The 17,116-nt window shown below is 35.7% G+C and overlaps 1 protein-coding gene across 3 annotated transcripts; it reads left to right on the top strand.

Annotated features, from left to right (window-relative positions):
- Positions 1-230: 230 nt before the first annotated feature.
- LOC129268226 (ER membrane protein complex subunit 10-like) lies at positions 231-16,584 on the top strand. Of its 3 annotated transcripts, none has more exons than XR_010294654.1 (8): positions 231-367; positions 6,155-6,236; positions 7,596-7,711; positions 8,724-8,828; positions 9,734-9,921; positions 10,528-10,624; positions 12,406-13,050; positions 13,642-16,584. XR_010294654.1 is itself a non-coding variant. In XM_054905802.2 (7 exons), the coding sequence occupies exons 1-7, from the start codon at positions 260-262 to the stop codon at positions 12,472-12,474; spliced, it is 765 nt and encodes a 254-aa protein (XP_054761777.2). In that variant the 5' UTR covers positions 231-259; the 3' UTR covers positions 12,475-15,131. The 3 variants fall into 3 exon arrangements, 1 of the variants encoding a protein (XP_054761777.2); XR_010294653.1 differs by having other exon boundaries at positions 12,406-13,919; positions 14,025-15,146; XM_054905802.2 differs by having other exon boundaries at positions 12,406-15,131.
- Positions 16,585-17,116: the final 532 nt, after the last annotated feature.

Here is a 17,116-nt window from a genome sequence, read left to right as displayed (position 1 = left end):
AGTGTGTGGGGGCCGGTGTCCCCCCGGTTCTGCGACTCTGCGACCCAGTGCAGAAAACGAATTATAAATGAGATGGGCTGATTTATCTTAATCCTGAATAGATCAGTCTCGATCGTTTATTTAGTCGACTCATCACTCGATCCATTCGTTTGTCAATCTGTCTCGTCTTCCCGTTTTATTACAATCATAAATTATGGCAAGAAGAAACAAACTGTTGACGCCATCTACGGTACGTTAATTTAAGAGTGGCATCTTCAAGATGGCAGCCCCCATGACTCTCAGAATTTCTCCTGCAATTACCATGTATATTTTACAATTTTGTCTATTGATTGCATCTTTTGTTTCAATAAGCAATGGAAATCGGAAGGTAAATATCAAACGTTTATTTTGGATTGAATATTGACGATTTAAATGATAAATTGATATCTAGAAACACGTTTTAAATTTAATTAATGAAGAACTTTGCAATCGACCGAGGGCAGCGGCCGTCGCCGGGCTCGCCGGCCGGTGTACCGGCGGATCCTGCGCCTGGCAGATACTGTTCTAGGCACCAAATCCGCCGGCGGATCGTGTTCTACTCCGGCGGATTCAGTACCAAAAAAGGCCACTCTCTTCGGAAGATATCGTTCTTGCGCTATCGCGATATCCTTCATTCACATACGTCACGTGGTACGAGAAAACTTAGATTTCATCAATTAAAGCTTGCAGAAAAAGATATTTATGATATCTCTATGACTATGTGATAGAAGAGAAGAAATAAAATGCGTAATCTGAAAGGGGAAAATAACCCATTTTCTTGTTACAACTCTATGGAATTACACCACTTCTAACACTACAAGACGTCACGGTCTCGGTGCGAGGCCGGTGAAAGCATATTTACAAGAAAGTATATTTTCGAAACCCGATAAAGTTGGAGTTATTCTTAAGCAAAATATTCAGCTGTAAGCGATGACTGCATTAAACTTGCATTTCTGTTTTTAGTTTGAATTAATAGCTTTCGATTTGACTGATTTGTCAACTTTTGGGGTCTGGTCTGGGTCTTTAAATAGTCCACATTTAGTCTTCATTCAACTTTAAATGTCTACTGCACTACTAGTATACAAAGAATTTACCCCAAGATATGATAATGCTTGTAATCAAATAACATGCATTTGTTAATTTATTTTATACCTATTAATTAATTGCAGTATGAAAAGTCCTTCTTATTACAATTTTGGGGATAAATTGGGCACAATATGCATCAATTATGATTGATACAGAGTATTAAATAAAGACAAACAATGGCAGTTTCGATAATTAAAATCAGTATTTGTAATAAGCTTTCTAAAGTCAAGTATAAATAGTGATCACTGCAAATGAAATTCTTGATTTACGAAATTCCAATGTATTACTATTATTTCCTCCACATTTTCTCGTATATTTTTTCTATTTTTCTCTCCCTCCCCTTCCTCTTTCTATTTCTCCTATATTCATAATGTGCAAGAAAGATATAGGAAACTGGAAAAGAGGCAAAAGGGGCGAAATGAGCAGGGACAGAAAGAAAGGCAAAAAAATAAAGAGATGAAAACTAGGAGGGGTATAGTAAAAGAAACAAAAGATATAAAGGAGAAATTATATTTCACTGAAGATCCCATATTGATCTTAAAATTAGATGACTGAGAGGTAAATTAGGGAGCACCAAACAGTACGTGGCGTATCTAACTTTTGTCAGGGTGATCTTCTGGTCCCTTTCAATCATCATCATCATCATCATATCACCGTCACCCTCACCTTTATCATCTTCATCTTCGTACTAAAAATATCGCATGAATTGATGTTTCGTATTTAAAAATATATGCCCATTCTGCTTTATAAATGTATTAATTAATTTAATTAGTTTTAGTTTGGGACTGTCATTTTTCTTCAAGCAATCTGCTTATGATGACAATCCTTCTCCTGCAAATTGTGAATATCATATAATAATTTGGTAGTTCATCATTTTTGTCTGGAATTATTTTTTTTAGTAAACTTTATTTATGATTCATGCCAAAAATGCTAACATAATATTATGTTTATTATGTTATGGAAAATGTATTATACGAATGTTCCATGGATGCAGAAAAAAACAATTAATCAAATCAAATCAAATCAATTAATTCAGATTCCTTAACATTGAAAAAAAAGAATAAAAAAAAACAAATTTAAAAAAATACATGACAATTAAAAAATAGGCCTTCAATAAACTACATAAGAAATTAATCATGTTCTGACATTCCTTTTTTTATGTTTGTTAGAAATAACAAATTTATGTTTTCACCAAAAATTAGCATTCTACAAGCAATAATATGAGTAAACAGCAAAACATATTTTCATACACTAATTTGCATCATTTATTTGAAATATGAAAATTTTAACTTGTTGGAATTTTTCTAAACATTTGTAGTTTCAAAAACCTATAGGCCTATATGGGGTGCAAATTTTCGCCAAACAGTCTGGCAAACTGACACTAAACATGGTGTGAAAAAGCACAGTTAAAGAGATCGATGCATACTGCGGACTGAAAATAGTATAAAAATTCACAAAACAAAATGATGAAAATTTCATCAAAATCTTATAATAATAAATAGCATAGTTTTGCGTATGTGTCAGCTATAGGTCTACGTAATACATGAAATATCGAGACAATATTTCTCCTATTAATCCTCACCCCCATCGAGCCCATTGTCAAAAGCTGTATGGATCCGCCCCTGAATAAAAAATTACTAAAGGCGGACGAAAATCCCCCCCCCCCATTGCGATCGACATTGCCGAGCCGCGCATGCGCGCGCTGCCGAGGTTGTCTGTCCAAATCAATATTACACGTATAATCAATAGAACCAAATCCGCCGAGGAACCAAATCTGCAAACATCAAGCCGCGTCAAACCCGGCGGATATGGTTCCGATTAAAAACGATATCGGCCATTTAGAGCGATATCTGCCGGCGGATACGGTATCCGCCGGTGGAACCAAATCCGCCGCTACACCGGCGGCTACTCCTCCCCTTGGGCCATGCCCATGGGCATGGCATGATGTCGCCAGTCGCCCTCGCGGCGTCGCACAGTGGGCCAGACATGCATGAATGAGTTGAAAGTGCGCCAATATTTCATGTGATTTTTTACGGCCTTATCCTGAAATAATTAATAGCATGATAAGTCACCTCTCTTGTGTGTCACTGTCTGTGTGCACTTGTTCACTGCAACCATCCTGCCTGTGGGGAATCTACAGGTAGGACTATGGCATGCCAATGCTGTACAGAGCACACACTTTAAAAAATCATTAAAATATCACTTTTGTGACCAAAATTACTAATTTCCATACAGTTGCAATTTCTTTTTCATTTGTAACTTGGGAATAATTTTTGTATTTACTAGAGCGCTCAAATACTTGAATTTGGGCATATTTTTTGTGTACGCCCTCTATTGGTGGAAAATAATATGGCAAGAAAATTTTCATTTTTTATCTCTATTTTTAATTAAAAAAAATAATTCAAAGAATCAAATTTACTTAAGGGCCAAGTTGTTTGACGAATAGGTGTAATGGAAACTGTCAGTGTAAAAAAAACAAGCATTTGTCCCAAAGAAAAAGAGAAAATAAGCCAAACATTGCCATCCTTATTTTGCCACACATCGAGATATAACTGAGAACAAGGTTATATCATAACCTTGTTCATTGAATGAGTGTCTGTGTGTCACTGTCAGTCATGTCAGTGACAGTGTGTCGCCCAAGGCAAGGGTTCATTACATGCCGCCCGTGCACAGAAAAATCAAGCCATGGCATAGTCTTGAGGACGCAATGATGATGACTTTTAAAATAATGATATATACTTCTTCATCATTGACGTTTTGACACTCTTTCCATAGTCTCATAAGCGACGGTCCAAAACAAAGATGGATTTCCCTAGGAAATCCATCTTTTAAAACATAAATGAATTTAAATTGACGAATTTTATTGATTTTTACACCTTCCTACGCCTAATGCGTAGGAAGGTTTTAAAAAATTTTACTAGAAAAGTATAAAAAATTAAGGTTTCTTACCAGACTGATGTCGAGTAGACCCCTCGATCCACATGTAAACAACGCAAATACAATGGCGACGACCCTTGAACCGCTTATGTATTACGTACTTCCGATACGCAATGCTGTTTTGAATAACAATTTATAGATAAAAATATTATTTTACAAATATTAAAATTTATTACGTGATTATTAATAATTAGCAGTATTATATCAATTTTTGTCTCACCTGCATAGCAGAGTGAGACTATAGGCGCCGCTTTTCCGACGGCGGCGGCGGCGGCGACGGCGGCGGCGGCGTCAACACCAAATCTTAACCTGAGGTTAAGTTTTTGAAATGACAGCATAACTTAGAAAGTATATGGACCTAGTTCATGAAACTTGGCCATAAGGTTAATCAAGTATTACTGAACATCCTGCCTGAGTTTCATGTCACATGACCAAGGTCAAAGGTCATTTAGGGTCAATGAACTTAGACCATGTTGGGGGAATCAACATCAAAATCTTAACCTAAGGTTAAGTTTTTGAAATGTCATCATAACTTAGAAAATATATGGACCTAGTTCATGAAACTTATACATAAGGTTAATCAAGTATCACTGAACATCCTGCATGAGTTTCACGTCACATGACCAAGGTCAAAGGTCATTTAGGGTCAATGAACTTTGGCCGAATTGGGGGTATCTGTTGAATTACCATCATAAGTTTGAAAGTTTATGGATCTGATTCATGAAACTTGGACATAATAGTAATCAAGTATTACTGAACATCCTGTGCAAGTTTCAGGTCACATGATCAAGGTCAAAGGTCATTTAGGGTCAATGAACTTTGGCCAAATTGGGGTATTTGTTGAATTACAGCCATAAATTTGAAAGTGTGTTGGTCTAGTTCATAAAACTTGGACATAATAGTAATCAAGTATCACTGAACATCCTGTGCGAGTTTCAGGTCACATGATCAAGGTCAAAGGTCATGTAAGGTCAAAGAACTTTGGCCACGTTGGGGGTATTTGTTGAATTGCCATCATATCTCTATAAGTGTATTGGTCTAGTTCATAAAACGTGGAAATAAGAGTAACCAAGTATCACTGAACATCTTGTGCGAGTTATAGTAGTTTTCAAAATCAGCACTGCTGCTATATTGAATCGCGTGATGCAGGTGAGACGGCCAGAGGCATTCCACTTGTTTATTATTTCGTAGGAAGGTGTAAAAATCAATAAAATTCATAAATTTGAATTCATTTATGTTTTAAAAGATGGATTTCCTAGGGAAATCCATCTTTGTTTTGGACCGTCGCTTATGAGACTATGGAGAGAGTGTCAAGACGTCAATGATGAAGAAGTATATATCATTATTTTAAAAGTCATCATCATTGCGTCCTCAAGACTAGCCATGGCATAGAAGTCGTGTGTTTTGGACTCCAGACGTGGGATTGCAGCACGTGCGATCCACTGCCAAACGCGGTTCATGGTGCGAGTAATACTAACCTCGCAATACGTGTGAGTGGTCAGTGTGTGTGCGCTCGTTGTGTACAAAGTCAAGACAATGGGCATGAATTTTAATGATGGGAGAGTAGCCTGGCCCTGGAGGCTCGTACTTCTAGAGAGTAAAAATCATTTACTAACGTATGCTTACTCTCAACGGAGCCTGGAATTGCTTCCCATACATCTGCACGCACCACCCAAAAACCTGAAACTTTCGCCCCCGAGATTTCTACTTTCCTTCTAAAACTAAGATCTAGCCCTAAATCATGTACATGGGATACAACTTAATTTCCGACATTTCTTTCTACGCTATCGATTTTATTTTTAAACAAGAATTCATCAAAAAAATGAGAAAAATATTATGAAAAGATGGAAGAGACTTGCCCGATGTTTACGCCGCCATCTTGTTTCCTATTGTTCTTCCCCAACGTTACAAGACGCACGTGTCCGTAACGTTGGGGAAGAACAATGTTCAGCAGATCAACCAATTGGCAGTGTACAGAGACTGAAGCTTTTGGTCTATATTTGAAATTAATTGCAAGACTTATGATCGATTTTGTGATCCAAGATTGACTCGCAATTGATTACATTGTTTTATCCAATGCTCCAGTAGAATGATTTTTTTTTCCCCCATGAAGGTTGCTGAACCCAAGCTCCCCATCCATGATCCAGAAGGGTTGTCAACTTACGTTCTTGTGATTGAGCATTCTTTTGATCAAGGTATGTGTGCTGAAGATAATCTGCTGAATAATCGATGGGGATAATTATGGTGTGTATATTTCCGGGGGGAGGGAGGGGTACTAACTTACATATATTGGGTATACAGGGGTATGCTGTTTGGAAAGATGACTTTTTTAAGAAAGATCTTTAGATGTGGGCCCCCTTTTCATTAAAAAGATACTTTGACATGGGTCCCACTTTCACAAAAAAGACCCTGAGTCATAGGTCTCTTAATATTTCTTTTGTTTTCATTATTTTGTGTGAGATTTCCTGATTTGTTCTCAAATTCTCCAGCTTCCGTTGATAATTTGCTAAGCAGAGCCGAGCCCAGTACATCTCATGAATATTCATATCCACACAAAATATTTAGTATATAGTGTAACTTTCGTCCCCACAATCATTTCCTCTGGTATGGTGCAATAAGTTTATCAGCGCTATAGATGCTTTAATTGGTGCAGGTTTGAATCTCGCAGAATCAGCGAACCCTGTAAGAATTTAAAAAAAAATAAAGTAGCGTTATATTACACCTAAAAATGTGTAATATTTAAAGGACAAGTCCACCACAACAAAAAGTTGATTAGAATAAAAAGAGAAAAATCCAACAAGCATAACACTGAAAATATCATCAAAATCAGAAGTAAAATAAGAAAGTTATGACATTTTAAAGTTTTGCTTGATTTCACAAGACAGTTATATGCACATCCTGGTCAGTATGCAAATGAGGAGACTGATGACGTCATCCACTCACTATTTCTTTTGTATTTTATTATATGAAATATGGAATATTCTATTTTTCTCCTCATTGTCAAGTGAAACACAATTAATTCCTCCCTGGACATGTTGAATGATCATTGTTTAATACTAAATGATTCAGTCAAGTTGGTCCTTATTGCCAAATCTATAAAAAAAAATGTAATATTGTATAATTCAAACAATAAAAAACAAAAGAAATAGTGAGTGAGGGACATCATCGACTGTCTCATTTGAGTTGTGCATATCACTGTTTTGTGAAAAATAAGCAAAACTTTAAAATGTCATAACTTTCTTATTTTACATCCGATTTTGATGAAATTTTCAGCATTTTGCTAGTTTGATTTGTCTCTATTTATTCAAATCAACATTTTTCTGGGGTGGACTTGACCTTTAAAGTTCAAAATCAAAATAGGAAAATTGAAACAGAATTTGGAATTCAAGATCTTTATTTCCATGTCCTTACTACTTTTGGAAATGCTACCAAAGGCTTCAAATCTAACAAGAAATGTTTGTACAGACTGATGAACTAACTGCTGGAGAAAAAATATGAGAAATTGAAAGAAATTGAAATTGAAAATCTCCAATCTTTCTTTTGATGTTCTTTAGGAATGTCACCTAAGTTTGGGACCAGAGGAACATTAAGCTTCAAATCTAACAGAGAGAGTCAAGGAATGTTTGTACAGACGGCTGCACTAACTGCTGGAGAAAAAAGGAAATTAAAGGTAACATGATAATGTTAAATTCGTTTTTTGTCTTATGCTTGGGAAATAATGAACATTGATTATTATCAATGACAATGACAATTATCACTATTCTGTTCTTTGAAAAGGAAAATAAGAAAACTGATGATTTCAAAATCAGTTTATTAATGTGAAAGAGATAAGAAGGTAAAAAGAAGATAGAGTAGGAGTATTAAATGATAATAATGATGGTAGCAATGAGAAGGGGAGAATGAGGATGAAGAGGAGGATGTTTAGAGGGAAGAGAAAGAAAAGGAAAATGATAACAGAAAAAATTACATGGGGGGCCCCGGGGTGAATTTTCCCCTGCCTGTAATGCTTTAATAAAGGAAACCAAAACCCAAGAAGAAGCAATCTTACTGGAAAGAGTAAAATGGGAGGAACAATTTAAAACAAGTTTCATCAAAATCGCTTGTGAAATAGGCAAGTTATGGACATTTAAAAAGTCTTGTTGTACTTTCTATGGGGATCCTCAAATTGGCATATGTGCTTCAAAATGGCTGATTTTGTGGACAACTCTCCATTTGATTTGTACACAATTTTTCAGATTTTCCCTATTGTCTTTTAAATTGCACATTGCCTCATTCTGAGCATAACATATGTTATGGGAAAATATAATTCACACCACATATGTCAAGATCAGGAGGGGATGATGTGAAATATGTAAAATAAATGGGAAAATTTGTGTACAAAACAAATGGAGAGTGGTCCACAAAATCAGCCATTTTGAAGCATGTTTGCCAATTTTAGGATCCCCATAGAAAGTTTTAAACGTCCATAGCTTGCTTATTTCACAACCGATTTTTATGAAACTTGTTTTAAATGGTTCCTCTTGTTTTACCCTTTCCAATAAGATTGCTTATCTTCTTGGGTTTTGGTTTCTTTTAAAGAACCTTGGAGGGTGGAGGGGGAGAGCCTAGAAATCCCCATTCACAGAAGCTTGTCCAAAGTTGCCTGTAACCTCTTATTCAATTCCAAATTTATCTCTTGGCAGGATTTAGCCAAACATGATGGCATCTATAGAATACGAGTGCCAACCAGTCTTGAGGCAAACCCTGATGATAGCTCTCTCCGGTTCGTTTCAACTTTCACCAGAGCGGTAAGAACATTTCAAGTTCTGTAAATTAAACTGTATCCTCTTGTATTTCTTCCGTCAAAGCCTGCACAGTTTCACAGATGAATTTATATTGTACAAGATTCCCTTTAGCAATACACGATTCACACTTGGTGATCATGAATGTGCCTTTGTTGCCACAAACTAGGAGCAGCCTTCCAGCTGAGAAAAGATGCCTTCCGTCGCTAAATATCTTTTAAGATATTTACAAAATCTTTTAAGATTTTAGAAAACCTAAATCAAAAACATATCTGTTCAGTTGAGAAAATACTTTCATAGAATTATGTACTGGTAAACAGAGCTCTCAGCCAGTGCAGCTGAATATATTTCATATGAAAACTGAGCTATACCAATTTGTGTATATTATTTTTAGTAGTGTAATTAAAAATTCATTTCAAGTAATGTGAAGGGAATCAGTAGCAATGGCTTAATTCTGCCATCTTGCTTCTCTATTGGTGGTTCAGTGCACTTATCTGTGGCCTGACAACTTTGATAATTGATATCATGGAGTATTTGTATGGAAGTGTCAAGGTGTAGTGGTTCTGACTCTCGCCTTGTAGACAGAGGGTCATGTGTTCAAATCCCAGTGAGGCACTAGCGTCTTTGGCAAGGCATCAAATTCAATGCACACTTAGCCACTCTCCACCCGGGAGTTAGATGGGTACCTGGTAGGATACAAAGCCAATGATGTTGGCTAAGCATCATTGTTAGGAATACTTGATCCCCAGGGAGTGGAGATTGTGCATGTATGCCTCATGTAAGAATGCCAGAATCCAGTGAGCTTGGTAGTGGTGTATATGTAAAGCACTTGTTCCAATAAGCGTCATATGAAATAAGAATATAATTAATACAGTAATATCCAATATTTTTTTCTTTCCTTATTGTTACAGTGTGCACTTTTACAGTCTCGATTATCTGACAACATCACCGTCAGCGTTGACCAATCAGGGAACGTTCTGGGGGTATCTCTAGTGCCAATGTACGGGTCATGTGACCTCGACTCCTCTAGCGAATCATTATCATCCTTAGATTACTTCAATACAAGTGTGTCGCTTTCAGTCACGACAGCTGGTCCTAGGTAAGTAAAACACTTTTGATCTTTCAAAGACAATTTGTTGTATAAAGTGAATTAGATTTTGTCCTACAATAATTACTAGAGTACATACCAGTATATTTATAAATACTAAAGCAGGAGGAAGAGATGCTGATTAACATTGATAATTTAATTTACCAGATGTTCTCCTATTTTAAATAAGTGAAAGTAGTTTCAGTAAACACTGATTTAATGATAAAGTCTGAAATCATAGTATATCTAGATATGGTACTTTAAATAAACCTAACTCTGTGAAATAATGATATCTAAGATAAAAAACAATCACCCTGAAGATCACCAACACAGAAAAGCATATATGGGACAGTGTATTGTTAGTGACTGGTAAAGAGACCTGAAAATTGACTCAAATGCCATGCTTATTTTGCTTATTAGTCAGCAATTAGACATTTTTCCCCCCAGAATCCTTCAGAACACATTTTTCATTTATGTCATACAGACAATTGGGTGGTCATGTTATTGGATTCTGTACAAACTCATTTTGAAATTGTACCCGCAACTGGTATTTAATCTTTAATTTTGTAGTACGAATATGAAATATAATTTCTTTCATTATTTGTATCTTTTATCTAGCCCTGATACACAAGCATATGTGAGGAAATTAGAAGATGAACGAGTGATGAAGGAGAAAGGAAAAGGACCAGATAATAGATCATTTTTGGCAAAATATGTGAGTAGATTTATGTTCATAATTTATGATATTTTAGAAATTTGTTTGCTTCAATGGTGTAGAAATTGCTCTCTCTTGGAATATGAAATATCAGCACTACATGTATTTCAATTTGTGGTTTGTAAGTGAAAAGATGTTTCATCAAATCTTTAAAAATTAAAATGTAAAGTCTGATATTTCATGAATAAGATACAAAGGAAACCATGAGTGTGCGAAATCATTGACTCATTTACATATCATCTGTTGTGCACATGACAGTTTTGTGAAAATAAACAAAATTTAAAGTCAGTACCTGCTTGTTTTACATGTACACAGAGATGCCAACTGTAACAGAATATTAATCAGATAAGAAATTACAATATGAATAACCAAACGGCTGAACCAAATGTTTTCTTACCAGACAAAACATGTTAACATTTAAAATAACAAAAGTTTTTTGCTCAATCATTCAATCGGGAAGTAAACCCTGATATTACATTAGAACACATCTCATTAATATTCTGTAAGGGTTGGCAACTCTGTGTACATCGTATTTCGATTAGATTTTCAGAATTTTAAGCTTGTTTGATTGTTCTATGTTTAAAGTTGAAATCAACAGGATGTTTGGGGGGGACTTGACCTTTATGGTAATGGCAGTGATGGCTCTACGGGGGGGGGGGGGGGGGGGGGACCACCATCTTTGATTATTCAGCTAGTGAAAAAAAGAGGAAGAAGAGGAAAGACATTAAAGAAAGAAGGGAATAAGGAAGGATTATGTGGTCTAGTAGTTAGAGCATCAGACTAATTGTGAGGTTTTATGAGTGGGGGCGTTGTGGTCTAGTGGTTAAGACTGTCGTCTTTCAATCTGAAGGGCGTGGGTTTGATTCCAAGCCATGGCATGTTTTCCTTCAGCAAGAAATTTACCCACATTGTGCTGCACTCAACCCAGGTGAGGTAAATGGGTACTGGCAGGAAGTAATTCCTCAAAAAGCTTTGCACACCGGAATCGGTAGACTAGCTTAGCCGGGGTAATATAGGAGCGCCTTGAGCACCTAGCAAGGTGGATACGTGCGCTATACAAATCCTATATTATTTTATTATCATTTATTTGAATCCTTGCTCTGCTATTGTCTCCACTTTGATAAAAAGACCCAAGAGTAATTTCTGTTGTCTATAAAGGTAAGCCACTATGTCTGATTAACTTAAACGTAAAATGTTTCCTAGGTAATTGGTTATACCAGCTTGGCGTTATACCAGCAGAAAGCTGTCCAGCCGAGTTCCTACAGGAGTTAACATAAACGGAAACAGATAATGGTTGTGTAACTTTAGTTTAAATTTGGTCATTTGATCATGCCCCCTATCAAAATACCATGTGACCAGCCCTGTATGAAGGTGAGTGAATAACTGTTTGCAAGAGTGAAGAAATGTTGCTAGACCATTCCAAAACCTTGATCCCATCATCCACACACAGTAAGTCGTGGAGCGTTGTGGCCCAGTGGATTAGTCTTCTAGTCGCGGGTTCGAATCCCATGCATGGCGTAGTTTCCTCCAGCAACAAACTCATCCACATTGTGCTGCACTCAATCCAGGTGAGGTGAATGGGTACCCGGTAGGAAGAAATTAATTGAATGCTTGAGTGCCTAGGCAGCCCAGCTAAAGCTGGGGTAATAATAATAGCAGGGCCCGCTGGGAGAACAGTTTTCGGAACTGAAGTGGCTACCCTGGGTAAATATACCTATATTATTATTAGTAGTAAATGACCAAATCAGCTAATTTTTAATTTTCTTATTATTTACTTACAGTGGATGTACATTGTCCCAGTGGTTCTATTTGTCTTGGTATCAAGCGGAGGAGAGCAGCAGAGAGGATAAGGCAAGATTAGCCTAAGATTAGGATTAAGATTAGCCTGAGATTTATGCCATTTGGTGCTAGGCATCATGTCTTGGCCTGAACATGGGAAGTTAAGCCTTACGCACACTACGCGATCTGATAAGATGCAATTATTAAACAGTTTGCATTTCACATTAACTGCAAAAAATGCAGAGAGGTGAATTTATTTAAGTGATTGGCATATTGCTCGGAATACTAAAAACAAGATTCTACAAGACTTGTGGTCAGAATAAAGTCCAAATTGACTTGGAGTTGTACATGGAGTTGCACATGTAGTTTATGATAATGTCATTACAATTTGGACTTGAATTTGCACTTTTATAATAATTATAATACTGTAGTTACATTTATAGTGCTTAATACTTTATGTTTCTAAGAGTTAATAAAGTGTAATTATTCCTTCTGGGATGCTTGAAAAAGACTAAGATTTTTATTTCATTATTCATAGCACTATTTGATTAAGATTTTACAGGTTCAAATGTTCATATCGAATACTACTACAATTTTTGTTGAAAATCGGATCGCAACGAATTGTGTAGTGTGCGCCGGGCTCTAATGTAAACCATTTGATATTAAAGGGGAATGAAACCTTTGGAACAAGTAGGCTTGTGTCGAAACAGAAAAATCAAAGAATAAGAACAAAGAAAGTTTGAGAAAAATCGGACAAATAATGAGAAAGTTATGAGCATATGAATATTGCAATCACTAGTGCTATGGAAATCCTCCCAATGGCAATGCGACAAGGATGTGTGATGTCACATGTGAACAACTTTCCCTTTGATGGACTATAAAATACCCTCAAAATGTCTCTTTTTGCTTTATCTTATGGTGATACAAACTCTTTATCCATGATGTATTCTTTAAAGATCTGTATGACATGCCTCCTATAGAAAGAACACATGATCTACTGATAGATGTGATAAAAGAGGCAATTTAAGTGAAATATATACTAAAGTAATGGGGAGAGTTGTTCACGAGTGACATCACACATCTTTGTCGCATTGCCAATTTGAGGATCTCCATAGCATTAGTGATCGCAATATTCAAATGCTCATAACTTTCTCATTATTTGTCCGATTTTTCTCAAACTTTCATTGATCTGTTTCTTTGATTTTTCTGTTTTCACACAAGCTATCTTGTTTCGAAAGGTTTCATTCTCCTTTAAGTTTCCACACTGCAATCTAGAGCTCTACTCGATCAGTCAAACCAGTTGTAGACATGGGTTCCACAACACAAAGCTTAGCAATCAATCATACTGTTGAATTTAATGATTGATTATACAATGTGGTCATTGTGATCAATCATAAAAAAATTGTTCTATAATCATTGCTATTAAAGCTTTGTGTCAATGACCCCTGTTGACCCCACTCTGCAAGGTCATTGGGGTCAGTCTGTCTTGTTGATGATGATGGTGATTATGATGATGGTGATTGTGATGATGGTGATGATGATTATAATTATGATGATGATTATGATGATGATAATGATAATGATGATGATGAAGATGATGAAGATGATGAATATGATGAAGATGATGAAGATGGTGATGATGGTGATGATGATGATGGTGATGATGATGATGGTGAGGATGATAATGATGAGGATGATGATGATAGACAACTTGATGGCTCTTGATGACATGTAAAGAGGATTGGATTTTTTTTCATTGAAAAGTATGCCAAAAAAAAAATCCTAAATCAGAGGAAAGGTATACATTTCAACAGAATATAATATGGTATGTGTATATTTTTCACACTTTCATGAAAATAAAATATTTGGGGCATTACTCAGGGTGTGCAAAACACAACAAGATACTCGTTAACGATCTTCTGAGATCAGAGGATAATTGTTTGTTGTTGGTACGCTTTGAAGTCCATGATTGAGCATGGTGTCCACTTTGCTATGACAGTCCGGGGAAAAGGGGGACGGGACAGGCATTTCTTCCCCGAGATATTCAATTCTTTACAGGAGCCTAAAAGAGAGTGTTATCTTGTCCCCCGCTCCACTATTAAAATTGACTAAAAAAGTCTCATGAAATTCCCTCCTATAGTAAAAAATTAAAGTGCTGTTTGTGTTTCAAGAATGGTCTACAGTTGCATGCAAAATTATTTCAACCCCCTTTTATTCTGCAATAAAATATAATTTTTGTGTAAAATTTGCAGTTTTGGATGGACTATGAATCATTTAGTTTTCACCAGTTGGTATTCAATTGTAATGTGTGAACTTTTAATACCACTGGAATCATTTAGTAATATTACTGATTTTCACAAAAATTGTCAAAATATGAGGGGCAAAGGGGGTTAATAAGTTTGCCTACATATGTAGTGTCAGTGCATTACAATCATTGGAAGTGCATTGTCTTTCTGTTCATCATGTGTCTGTTATATTTAATATTTATGTACATTTAGCCTTCTTTTTCACATTCAGGATTTTTTTTTAGATAGAGAAATGTTAGTACATGTACATTAATATAAAAAGGTGTTGTGTATAATCTTGAAAATGTGACAAAGCCAAAACTGCACTTTTAATGTAGAATTTAATTATTCACTGTGTTTATCTGATTACCAAGAAAAAAAATCATATTTTATTTTTTAGATAAGGATTATTATAGTCCTACCTGAGAATATTTACCCCCTCTAAACAAATAACAACAAAAAATGAAAAAAAAACTAAGACTTTATGCACTTTAAAGTGGAAAGAAACAGTGAAAATAACAATAATATTTTGAATGTTTGAGGGAAAATGGACAAGGATTTCAAATTTTAAGAATAAATGGTAGAGTCATCTAGATTACAAAAATCTGTTGTATGTTTAATAAGTCTTTGCAAAAAAAATATTTCAAAGTTCTTAACTTAATAAACATTGTGAATATGTGGATGTACATGTTATCAGATATTTATGATCAGCAATTTTAGGATTTCAAATATTTGTAACTATTTTACTTGTCATTTACCTCAATACTGTCATCGTCATAAGTTTCTTTTAAAAATTAACAGTTTGGATGATTTATTCCATATGGCAGGGTGGGCATATTTCCTAGTAAAGTTCCCGCCTAGGTGGAAAATACTGGAAAAAAACTTGTTAATGTTGGGAAGTAGTTCAGATGTACAGGGAGGTACAGGCAAATTTTAATTCATTTAATCAAGAAACAGTTGGGCAATACTTGAAAAAATATTCAAGAAGTACAGTGGTGCTCAAAGATTAGTGAACCCCACCAGAAGATAAACGTATTTAAAGTGTTGAAATTCTGTCATGTTTTAGATATTTCATTGTAAAGTCAGGTGATCAAATTTTACATTCAGTAAAGTTTGTTTCTCTGGGCTCGCCAAACATTGTAGTGTTGTTGTCTACATTCAACACTCAGCATGAAGGAGTGCATTTTATGGTTGGGGTTCACTAACGTTTGAGTATATCTGTATAATCCTTAGTATTTCCTTGCATTTCCAACTATTTCTCACTTTCTTAAGGTGGTATTCACTGGTATTTACCTCCAGTTTATACCACTCGGGCCAACGCCGCCCTCTGGAGCACCTCTTACACCAGGACAATTTTGGTGTATAAGACTTTATCTTATACCCCTTTCATAAACCCAATAAAACCTATCCTCCAAGTAGCCGCCTAAGAGTAATGCGGATAATTCAATAAAAATTGCGTTCACAAACTCCGAAAATTATCCGCATTATTTTTACGAGCGCCCGTCCTGAAAAAGGCGGATAATCGTCATGACAACTGGACACGCCCCCTCCGATGCGGTTGTGTTGGAAAAGGGTGACCTTGGGACCGCACCATGGCAATTATCCGCATTATTTGGAAATACGTTCATAAACTCAAAATCTTGTCCCGATGCCGCTATTATGCGGATAATAGCAGCATCAGAATAATGCGGATAACTCTTGTCCTCCTCTGATTTTACGACCAAATTATGCTGCTATTAGCCGCATAATTGGGTTTTATTGGGTTTATGAAAGGGGTATAAATGTATTTATGACTTTGATAAATGTGTAATGTCAGTTGTAATTTTTGTACATCTTTGCCAGGAATTTAATAAAACTCCTGGAATGATCAATAAATGTTGATAATTGATATATTCACACATATTTCCACCTATCATCTATTCACATTTAGAGTACTCATAGCAATTCTCCAAGGTAATTGTGATCGAGATACGAACGTACCGTTTAAAGGAAAATTTACTTTTTAATTGTTTCCATAAACTTAATTTAATCATATGGCCATTTCCCTAAAGTATGGAATGGACGTTAACCCTCCCCTCCCGCACCCCTTTATGTGGGATCATCCTCAACTGATATTTCTATTATTAATATGAAAATAAGTAATACTGTCAAATTATCATGACTTGAACAGTTCATGAAGTTGATCAAGAATATAGAAAAATGGGAGTCAGACGTACAAAAAGGTATTATTATTTTATTTCACATATGGTCTCTATTTTTTACAACCTGCCCTGTTACACTTATGATGGAAAATCAATTTTAGGATTGTGTTTCCAAAAATTAGCCTTTTCACTATTTTCAAGGTTTTTTGTAAATTCAAAAGTTGGGCTTTTTTATCATTTATTCAGTGAAACTAGAATATATCATTATCTTTGCTACAATCCATTTA

Source organism: Lytechinus pictus, chromosome 9, assembly GCF_037042905.1.
Source record: "Lytechinus pictus isolate F3 Inbred chromosome 9, Lp3.0, whole genome shotgun sequence".
Lineage (NCBI taxonomy): Eukaryota > Metazoa > Echinodermata > Echinoidea > Temnopleuroida > Toxopneustidae > Lytechinus > Lytechinus pictus.
This window is presented reverse-complemented; position numbering and strand designations above follow the sequence as displayed.

Excerpts from the sequence above, each read along its gene's own strand:
- LOC129268226 (XM_054905802.2), top strand. The coding sequence starts at position 260 with ATGGCAGCCCCCATGACTCTCAGAATTTCTCCTGCAATTACCATGTAT. Across the intron at positions 8,829-9,733 it reads TTTCAACTTTCACCAGAGCG|TGTGCACTTTTACAGTCTCG; the intron begins GTAAGAACATTT and ends TTATTGTTACAG. Across the intron at positions 9,922-10,527 it reads GTCACGACAGCTGGTCCTAG|CCCTGATACACAAGCATATG; the intron begins GTAAGTAAAACA and ends TCTTTTATCTAG.